Genomic DNA, 11,020 nt, shown 5'->3' with positions numbered 1-11,020 from the left:
GTGATCTGCCCACCTCAGCCTCCCAATGTGCTGGGATTACAGGTGTGAACCACCGTGCCTGGCCAGGAATGCTTTTATTTTTTGTAGGAGCTCCTTCTTTAGACTGTCAGGTACTAGGGCTCTGCCTTTTGAAGTGATTTCAGCTACCAAGTCATCTACAGTAATGTGGTCTAGTCCTTTTTCTTTAATTACCTCTTAATGCAAAGCAAAAAGCAAATCATATCACTTAAAATCATTATCTTTACATTATCTTTATCAGCTTATCCTTTCAGCCACATTCAATTAATTTAGCTCTCAGCAGCTCTTTCAGGCATTTTCTTTCTCCAATTTCTGTCAACTTTTGGTTAATCCCTGCTCTCATGTTCATCTTGCTAACCACACTGCCTGGACTTAGTCTGGTTTTGAGAGAGTAGTAAGTGGTGCATCTGCTAGCCGAGTACCAGTTCACCTGAATGCCATTAGTGACCTAGCTGGACCTCTCCTGCCTTACAACAGAAGCTCATTAAAATTGCTGACTCAAGAGCGATTTATCCCAGTCAGTGAGAAAAACCCACTCAGGGGTTCTATCTGCAGAATCCAGAGCTAAACTGACTGCTTCAGCCAAAGAGCAACCACTAAGGCCGGGCGCAATAGATTACACCCGTAATCCCAGCACTTTGGGAGGCCAAGACAGGCAGATCACGAGGTCGAGATCAAAATCATCCTGGCCAACACAGTGAAACCCTATCTCTACTAAAAATACAAAAATTAGCTGGGTGTGGTGGCAGGCACCTGTAGTCCCAGCTACTCAGGAGGGAGGCAGAAAAATCGCCTGAACCCAAGAGGCGGAGGTTGCAGTGAGCCAAGATCGCACCACTGCACTCCAGCCTAGCGACAGAGCAAGACTCCATCTCAAAAAGAAAAAAAGGAAAAGAAAAACCATTGAATTCATGGGGGTAAGGGAGAATGAGGTGGATTATAGATTACAGAAACACTAGGTCTGGTGGCACATGTTCTCAGGATCTCTTAAGGCTGTGCCTGAGGGAAAGAAGAAAAAAAAAAAAGCCCTAAGTCTAGCAGTGCCCAGCCAGGCTGCACAGAGGTCTAACTTTTTCTTTGATTCCGAGCCTATTTTAGGGCTTTTGTCTGGTCAGGAACTTGATTGTCTGACACATCTCTAAAACATCATGTCTTGAGTTGAGTAGGATTTCTGAGCAGAAGTTCTAGATAGGATGAGTAAGTTTGGTACTGACCCAGCATCCTTGAACAAGTCAGTGATGGAACAGGTTGTTAGACTTCATTATAAGGTTTCATTTCTTGAGAAAAGATTGTAAAACTACTGTCTTCCTGGGTTGAAACCTGAAAAGCAAGACTTCTCACTGGTGGTCTGTGCTGTTTGCTTACTGTGTTTCTTCATAGGTCACTAAAATAAAAAGATCTAGGATTTAGCTTGGCTGAGGTTCCGATTCCATGATCTTGGCCAAGGCATCTTCCTTCCCAGGGCTGCCATTTCCTCATCTGTAAATGAAGGGGTTAGATTAGTTAGGGAGAGGTAAACTATGGCTTAAGCAGCCAAATCTGGCTCACCATTTGTTTGTTTACAATTGACTTTATTTTAGAGCAGATTTCAGTTCATAACAGAATTTAATAGAAAGTTCCCATATATCTGCCTGGGCCTGGTAGCTGAACCCTCTAATCCCAGCACTTTGGGAGTCTGAGGCAGGTGGATCACCTGAGGTCAGGAATTTGAGACCAGCCTGGCCAACAAAAACGCTGTCTCTACTAAAAATAGAAAAATTAGGTGGGTGTGGTGGTGCACACCTAGAATCCCAGCTACTTGGGAGGCTGAGGCAGGAGAATCACTTGAGCCTGGGAGTCGAGGTTGCGGTGAGTCAAGATCACACCACTGCACTCCAGCCTGGGTGACAGAACAATACTCCATCTCAAAAAAAGAAAGAAGGAAAGTTCCTGTACGTCCCTTGACCTCCACCCCCACAACATGCTGCCACCACTATCAACATCCCCAGACAGAACTGTCCATTTTTCATAAGGTACAATCCATAAGCCTACATTGACACATCATTATCATCCAAAATCCATGATTTACATTTTAGGGTTCATTCTTGGTGTTATATATTCTATAAGTTTGGACACATGTACAGTGACACATATCTAACATTATAATGTCATACAGAATGGTTTCACTGCCCTAAAACTCAGTCTGCTTTTGTAACGTTTTATTGGAATACAGCCAAGCGTATTCATTTATGTATCATCCATGGTTGTTTTTGCACTACAATAGGAGAGTTGAATAGTTGCAACAGAAGCCATATGTCCCACAAAATGTAAAATATTTATTAGAGGGCCTTTTACAGAAAGTTTCCCAATCTCTAGTCTAGATGATTTCCAGCAAACTTCTAGAATCTGCAGTTTTCTTTTAGGCACTTGTATATGGTTTCATGTCTGGATACTTAGTTGTTTGTTCTTCTTCATCTGACTCCTTTTCTCATTCTCTTGGGTTCCCCCTTGTGTGCCGACATAGCTGCCACTGTCCCAGAGCAGAGGACTGTGACCCTGGATGTTGATGTGAACAACCGCACAGACCGGCTGGAGTGGTGCAGCTGTTATTACCATGGCAACTTTTCTCTGAATGCAGCCTTTGAGATCAAGCTGCACTGGATGGCGGTGACCGCAGCAGTACTCTTCGAGATGGTGAGAACCTTCATGTATGTTGTGGGCCTTTGGCTCACCTCACAGTGGGGCATGGAGATGCTTGGTGAGTGATTCATGTCACTTTAATTTTTTAGTTCAGGCTCTCATTACCGTTCATCGGGACTATTGGAGTAGACTTTTCAAAAAAATTTAAACATAGTAAAAATTTCAAGAAATCAAAAAGGGTAAAGTCAGGGTTTCTTAGTGTTGGCACTGTTGACATCTGAGGCCAGATAATTCTCTGTGGGGGAGTCCTGCACCTTATAGGAAATTGAGCAGCATCCCTAGCCTCTACCCACTAAATGCCAGTAGCACAGCCCCAGGTGTGGTAATCAGAATGTCTCCAGTTATTGCCACATGTCCCCAGGAAGGGGGAGTATTGCTCCCTGTTGAGAATCACTGGTTTAGAGTAAAAAGTAAGTCTCTTTCCCATTCTTATTCTCTGGGACTTTCCTCTAAAAGCAACCACCACTACCACTTTGTTGAGTAAACATCCAGAGAGATTCTAAGCATCTACAACAACATCACGTTACTTTTTTTTCTCAACAGAGATGGTAGCATCAGATACATGCTACTTACATTGCATTTTTTCTATTACCTATGTCTTCCATGTCAGTACAAATAAATCTGCCTTGGATTTTTAAAAAGTTATTGTTACTGAGATTTTTGTTTTTGTTTTGCCTCATTTTTTTTAAGGGCTGCAGAGTATTTTATTATTTGTTTACATCATAGTTAACCAGTCCCCTGTTAATGAACATCACTGCTTTGAACTTTGAACTCGGGTGGTTTTGCCACCTGGGATCATTTGGCAATATCTGAAGACAGAAAGGAGTGGCTGGGCGTGGTGGCTTACGCCTGTAATCCCAGCACCTCAGGAGGCCAAAGTGGCCAGATCACTTGAGATCAGGAGTTTCGAGACCAGCCTGGCCAACATGGTGAAACCCTGTCTCTACCAAAAATATAAAAATCAGCCAGATGTGGTGGCTCATGCCTGTAGTCCAAGCTGCTCGGGAGGCTGAGGCACAAGAATTGCTTGAACCCAGGAGATGGAGGTTGTAGTGAGCCGAAATCGTGCCATTGCATTCCAGCCTGGGTAACAGAGCGAGACTTCGTCTTAAAAAAGTGGGGGGAGGGCAGTGAGGGCAAGGTGGATGTTACTGGTGTCTAGCGGGTAGAGACCAGCGATGATGCTCATCATCCTATAAGGCACAGGGCAGCACCCACAACAAAGAATTAACCAGCCCAAAATGTTACAAGTGCCAAAGTTGAGAAGCCCTGTTTTAACTGGTCTTCCTGCCTGTTCTTTCTCCTAGTTCAGCCTGGCCTGCATCTCTAATCAGGCCATTCTTTGCTCCTACACTAAGAAGCTATCCCTGGTCATCAGTCATGCCAGTGCCCATTCCTTAGCTAAGTGTCAGTATCTTCCAGATCTTCTTAACCATCTTGATAGTCTGCCACTCCTTTTTATACACTCTCCAGTATAGCCAAAAATAATATTCTTCTGTGGCTTCTGCTGAATCCAGCTTCCCTCAACACCAGCCCAGCAATCTCATAACACAGTAGGGAGCAGCTGGGAAGTTCAAAAAGAGTTTACTAAAAGTTAGGAGATAAACAAAGAGAAATGAATACACCATGTGCTGGCAGGCTTTTTGTTGTTGTTGTTTGTGTGTTTGTTTTTGTCCAGAGCTCATAGGCTAAGTTTTGTCCCACAAAACAGGATATCCAGGGGAAGCGATTTGTCTGGGTCTCTCTCTGCCTCCACATGGCATTAGCATCTTCAAGGACCCCTCCCTTGGAAAGACTCTCATCTAGGTAGCATCCTTAAGGTCCCAGTAAAAATAGACAGCCCACTGCTCCTTCTGCTCAGCTCACAGAGGACACCAGCCCTTCCCCAGCTCACTGATACCAGCATGACCACTCCTTTCAGGTAAAACTAACTCTCTGACCCAGCAGGCATAAGCTCTCTCCTTGCTTGCCCTACCAGATAAGCATATCCTAAAACAGTATGACCACAGCATTCATAGACACACACACACACACACACACACACACACACACACACACACACACACACACACAGAGCTACAGTTGGGCAGGAAAAAGAGTGTTCATTTCCTTAGAGGAATTTAGCAACTATATCCATAAAGTACACTTTTCACATCTATCCATGTAAAACCCACTGAAAGCCGCTAATATCTTTATCATTGTTTTATTAAGCTTTTAAAACTTTAATGTATGTAAGTTAATTATTATTTTAAGGCAATATCCACATTTGTTAAAAATCAGGTTTTATTGGGACAAATACTACATAAAATAAAAAGGGTTTCAGCCAAGTCTTAGGAACTATTTTGGTCAAACTGAGATCTTGGCTTTTTGTTATTTTTGTTATGAATGTTTCTGAGAGAAAAGATAAGAGTGCTACCCTTTAATTTTTTACTTAATCATTTGTTTAAGTCAAGGTACGTCCCCAGCTGTATTTTTTTGGAAAGAATACTTGACACAAAAATCAGTATGCCAGAGCCACGTTGGTCAGCTTTTAAAAAAAAAAAAAAAAATCAGTTTTATGGTTAAAAAGAATATCTCAAGAACTAGAAAATTGCTACTGTTCTCTAAGAAAATGTTATTGATGGTAGGTTTGTCTTTATGCCCCAGTAACTGTTGTTCTCATCTTTTGTTCTCATCTCCCAGATAGAATTTGGGAGTCTGCCAGAGAGTGGCTCTCACTCTGTCAGGTTAGGGCTTACCATAATTAGAAGCCACCACAGTCATTTCCCACTCTACGTTACATTCCTCTCAGCTAGCCTGAGTGAGTTGTTTTCCTTTGTGATACTCTGAACTTATTAAATTCCTGGTAAAGTACAAAATTGGGCAGGGCGCAGTGGCTCACGCCTATACCCTTAGCACTTTGGGAGGCCGAGGTGGGCAGATCACCTGAGGTCAGGAGTTCAAACCAGCCTGGCCAACTGGTGAAATCCCCTCTCCACTAAAAATACAAAACTAACTGGGCTTAGTGGCGCTCGCCTGTAGTCCTAGCTACTCAGGAGTCTCAGGCGGGAGAATTGCTTGAATCCGGGAGGCAGAGGTTGCAGTGAGCTGAGATCTGGCCACTGACTCCAGCCTGGGTGACAGAGCAATACTCTGTCTCAAAAAAAAAAAAAAAAAAAAGACAAAATTAGAAGGACTTAACTTCTATCCTGTGACCTTTCTCCAATATCCTCCAGAATAGGAAGGGTTTCAACTCTCTGCAGACTGTTCTTTCTTAAGGAAACACTGCAGATGCAAAAGTTTGGGCCTTGCCGGGCGTGGTGGCTCACACCTGTAATCTAAGCACTTTGGAGGCCAAGGCAGGCAGATCACCTGAGGTCGGGAGTTCAAGACCAGCCTGACCAACATAGTGAAACACTGTCATAAAAAAAAAAAAGTTTGGGCCGTAAAGAGGGGCTGTGTGCTTAGCTCACAGTTTTTCCAGTATTTGTCAGGATGTTAAACTGCATTTTTTATACTGACACATGGTTATTTAAAAAAAAAAAAAAAAGTAAACTGCATTTTCGCCTGTCCAGGACCAATTTGCAGTCAACAAACACGAATAAATTAACCTGCCAATCAGTATGCATGCCACTGTTCTGGTGGGTTTGCTCCTTGCGGGGAGGTATTTTCTCTTGTGTGAAAGAACTTGGAGATGATATTGTTTGTTTCTGTACTTTTTCACCAGGTCCAAGGTTGGCATCGGAAAGCCACCTCCTGTGGCTTTTTGTTGGTCCCAGTTTTGGAAGGGCCTTTTGCACTGCCCAGTTACCTGTATGGCGACCCCCTTCGTGCCCAGCTCTTCATCCCACTCAACATCAGCTGCTTGCTAAAGGAGGGCAGCGAGCACCTGTTTGATAGTAAGAGATACTCCCTTCTGGAGGTTCTGTCTCAACTAGTAAGACCCTTTCCCTATCATGGACACCACACTGGGTGTCCAGTCAACATGGGCTATGGAAAAGAGAGCTTTTCAACAAGGGGCCAAAAGGATCAAGGTTCTAAAGGATCCTGGTTCTTCACTGGACAAATCACTTCATGTCTCTGAGTCTCAAATTCCTTATTCCTAAAATGAGAGTGTCTAGAGCTGCCTGGAGCAGAGTGGTGGGTGGGAGAGGGCGCTAAACTATAAATCACAAGCAGCACTGGTGTTCTCCCACGCTCTCCTTTCATATGCTCCAGTCTAACTGGTTTGGGCTGCAGGGGGATTTAAACCTCATAAGAGACTTGCATATGCTATTTCGTGCAAAAAGGCCAGGAAAGGGAGGGCATGAAAAGCAAAACAGGAAACAGCATCCTTTTGTGCAAAGCTGTGGCGTGTCAGCCTCTGGAACAGTGCATGTGACTGGAGTTGTGCATTTCAAGGAAGACAAAGCAGTGTCAGAGGATGTTAACAGGATCCAAATCAGAGCCTTTCCCTCTGAGACAGGTTGTCAATCAGAAAGAGAGTACCCAGGGTCAGCATGGACCTGCTGCTCCACCTCAGACGCCCAGAACCCTGAGGGCAGGTTTAGGACAGATCAAAGACGAGCTGTACTTGACACAGCATATAGTTTTTTATCACCAAGTGCTCACTGCGGATGTACATATAAATAGCTCCTAAAAAGCTTTCGATGAGTTCACAGATAATCTTTTTTAAAACACAAAGCTAGAGTTGATGCTGTTACGTCAGGAGCCCTGAGGTTTCTCAGGTATAAAGATTAGAAATGTGAAGGAAATGTCGTTTGACGTAAGGGAGATGCTTTCTTCTTGTGCCCTTGTAAGTCTGTGTCGTGATGAGAGGCAGAGAACTGGCCCAAAAGATAAGGAGGTCTCCCCAGGTGGATTAGACCAAGCTCAGTATTCCTGCAGTTTCCATGTGACAAGCTGCTCTCCTGGTGCAAACAGCTTTTCTTCCAAAGGCCCATCTGTGTATTTTTTGTTTACAGTTTGGAAGATATTTTTTTATAGACACAGTGTTCTAAGTGATGATAATCGGGGTCCCAGGCATGACCCACAGAGGTCCTACCTGCTGTAGGCTGTAGATTCTGGGACACACAGGGCTTACAAAGCCCCCTTGAAACACACACATTCTTGTTTAACCTCACAGTGGTGTGGCGGAGAGACCATTTATGCAGTCGTGAAATGCTGGATGATTACGATCATGTGGGACAGTTTTAAGCCAAGCAGCTTATGATACTATGGTTTTTATTATGTTGAGGGGACAGAGAAATCTTCCCCCCACACTGTCCAAAGACTCTTTTGGGATTTTCCATCTTTGCTATAACAGCACAGGATTGCTCACAGGGCTAATGTTGGGGGACATTTTTGTGCAAGTTGGTTTTCCCTGCCAGTTGTAACTCAGCCTTCAAGACCAGCAGCCTCTATTGGTTGCCATGGTCACAGCTGCAGAAAGGTCCCAATTTAAATGAATAAGGATTTGAATCTAAAAATCGATTTTCTTGCTTCTATGCCTCTTCTGTTTTTCTTCTTGCCATTTCCTATAGCAGCAATTTCAAAATCTTAAAACTCTAACAAGAATTTGCTGTGTGTGTGGATTTTCTCTGTTTAAAGCCAAAGTCTTTTTTGCTTTTCTTTTTGAGACAGAGTCTTGCTCTGTCGCCCAGGCTGGAGTGCAGTGGCGTGATGTTGTCTCCCCGCAACCTCCACCTCCCGGGTTCAAGTGATTCTCCCGCCTCAGCCTCCTGCATAGCTGGGATTACAGGAGTGTGCTACCACACCCGGCTAATTTTTGTAGTTTTAGTAGAGACAGGGTTTTGCTATGTTGGCCAAGCTGGACTCGAACTCCTGACCTCAGGTGATCCACCCGCCTTAGCCTCCCAGAGTGCTGGGATTCCAGCTGTGAGTCACCACACCCAGCCCAAAATTGTATATTTATTTGCTTCAATTTTCCTACCCCTAAAATGGAGCTTATATTTGCCCTTTCTGGTGGGAAGATTGGTAATACAAAAAAGTGCGGGTGGGCCAGGTGTACTGGCTCACGCCTGTAATCCCAGCACTTTGGGAGGCCGAGGCAGGTGGATCACCTGAGGGCAGCAGTTCCAGACCAGCCTGGCTGATGTGGTGAAATCCCTTCTTTACTAATAACACAAACATTCACCGGGTGTGGTGGCACATGCCTATAATCCTAGCTACTCAGGAGGCTGAGGCAGGAGAATCGCTTGAGCCTGGGAGGTGGAGGTTGCAGTGAACAAGATTGTCCCATTGCACTCCAGCTTGGGCAACAAGAACAAAACTTCGTCTCAAAAAAAAAAAAATGTGGGTGGTGGTTATTCTTTAGAAGCAGCTTACTTGGCACAGTCGCTAATGCCTGTAATCCCAGCACTTTGGGAGGCTGAGGCAGGAAGATCACTTGAGGCCAGGAGTTTGAGACCAGCTAGGACAACATAATGAGATGCCATCTCTACCAAAAAAATAAAAATTAAAAAATTTTAAAAATTTAAAAATTTAAAAGTTAGTTGGGGCCTCATGCCTGTAATCCCAGCACTTTGGGAGGCTGAGGCAGGTGCATCCCTTGAGGTCAGGAGTTCAAGACCAGCCTGGCCAACATGGTAGAACCCCATCTCTACTAAAAATACAAAACTTAGTTGGGCCTGGTGGCACACACCTGTAGTCCTAGCTACTTGGGAGGCTGCGGCATGAGAATCACTTGAACCCGTCAGGTGGAGGTTGCAGTGAGCCAAGATCACACCACTGCACTCCAGCCTCGGTGACTGAGCAAGACACTGTCTCAAAAAAAAAAAAAAAAATTTTTAGTTGGGCATAGCGGTGCATGCCTGTGGTCCTAGCTACTTAGGAGACCAAGGTAGGAGGATCACTTGAGCACAGGAGTTAAAGGCTGCAGTGAGCTATGATCATGCCAACTAACATGCATTTATAGTTTATCTTCTGTTTGTACTTTAATATCATGCTCCTTTCAGCTTTGGATACAAGAAATTATTGGAATGAGCCTTATATTGAGTTCTAGTAGGTCACACTGGCTGCTGAGGACTCCACCTTCCTAGACCCAGCTATAGCTTGGGGGAAGGGATGGTGTGAATACACAGCTATCCTTTCTTTGACCTGTGGGATAGAGGCCAGTCTTTCCCAAGGTGTGTAGTATGGAGAAGCAGAGGTTAGGCTCAAGGGGACTGACTGCCAAGAGTAGTAAAAGTACAGAAGACTAGCCCAGCGAGAATTACAAACCTTGTGATCACAACCCAATATTTATTCTTCTTTTTTTTTCAGGCTTTGAACCAGAAACATACTGGGATCGAATGCATCTCTTCCAGGAAGCCATTGCACACAGGTTTGTCCCTTAGCAAGCATGAAGAGTGGGAAGGAATCAGTGTTTATCTTGAATAGCAGTTACCAAAGTGAAACCCAGTTTTTTTTTTTTTTTTTTTATTCCTAGAGAAAGAAATCTGTTTCACCAATGGCAGATTCACTACTTATCTCCAATAGAACTCTTTACACTGGTTTCAGAGATAAGCACTGCTTCCCTGGTTCCTGTAGCTGTTGTTTTTCAGACCTCATTATTTTCTTCTTTCAGTTGAGTGGAGATCATAGAACTCTCTCCTTAGCCTTCAACAAGACCCTAGGCCAAGCTACTCAGGAGATAATATAAAATGAAAAATCAAAAAATGTGTCAAGAGCCTAACACAGGTTGAAAAAACAATGAGTGGTTAAAAAGCAATAGATGAGTCAATAGATATTTCTTGGCACCTAATATGCATGCCAGGGAAAGCCTGTCCTAGACCTCACTGTCTCCCCCTAGACCAGACCAGCTGGCCATGTTGTCTCCAAACGTCACCAGCCTGGTGTCTGATGGCCACTTCATGTTAGTCATGGTAAAAACAAAGCCCTTTGTTCTTGCTTCAGTAATCTTCTCACTACACCTTCTTCAGTGTCCTGTCATCTCCTTATTCAAGCGTCTTCAGCTATCACCGCCCCCTACCCAGCTGTGTACACTCATACTCACAGCCACAGGACCATTTAGTCTCTCACACCCACGTTGGCCCAAGCTTACCTTAGACCTTTGTCTAAGGTCTACCCCTTCATTCATAGACCTAGCTCAGGTGCTCAGCAAAGGCTGTGGAATGAATACAAGGGTGGCTGATTTCCTCCTTCCAGTAATGGGGGATGGCACAGACACGGGGCAGAAGGTAGAGGGTGCAGTGGTCAGTGGGAAAGGGCCTTGATGTGGGAGGCAGACAGGCCTCCTCCACTCCCACCTCCACCAGCATCTGGCAGAGGAACCATGAGCAATTCTGGAACTGGTAGAACTGGTGAGCCTCCACTTTCTTTTTTTTTTTTTTTTTTTTTTTTT

General features: G+C 44.3%; 1 protein-coding gene across 1 annotated transcript in view; it reads left to right on the top strand.

Moving 5' to 3' along the window:
- The window catches only part of DEPDC5 (DEP domain containing 5, GATOR1 subcomplex subunit), a 171,605-nt gene that overhangs the window by 155,056 nt on the left and 5,529 nt on the right, over positions 1–11,020 (top strand). Inside the window, exons 38-40 of the mRNA XM_017499506.2 lie at positions 2,522–2,691; positions 6,404–6,575; positions 9,940–10,000. Coding sequence (XP_017354995.2) covers positions 2,522–2,691; positions 6,404–6,575; positions 9,940–10,000 — 403 coding nt within the window. The remainder of the gene's footprint in view (positions 1–2,521; positions 2,692–6,403; positions 6,576–9,939; positions 10,001–11,020) is intronic.

Source organism: Cebus imitator, unplaced genomic scaffold (genome assembly GCF_001604975.1).
Source record: "Cebus imitator isolate Cc_AM_T3 unplaced genomic scaffold, Cebus_imitator-1.0 Scaffold258, whole genome shotgun sequence".
NCBI lineage: Eukaryota > Metazoa > Chordata > Mammalia > Primates > Cebidae > Cebus > Cebus imitator.
The sequence above is the reverse complement of the archived record's forward strand: the minus strand, read 5'-3'. Positions and strand labels throughout refer to the sequence as shown.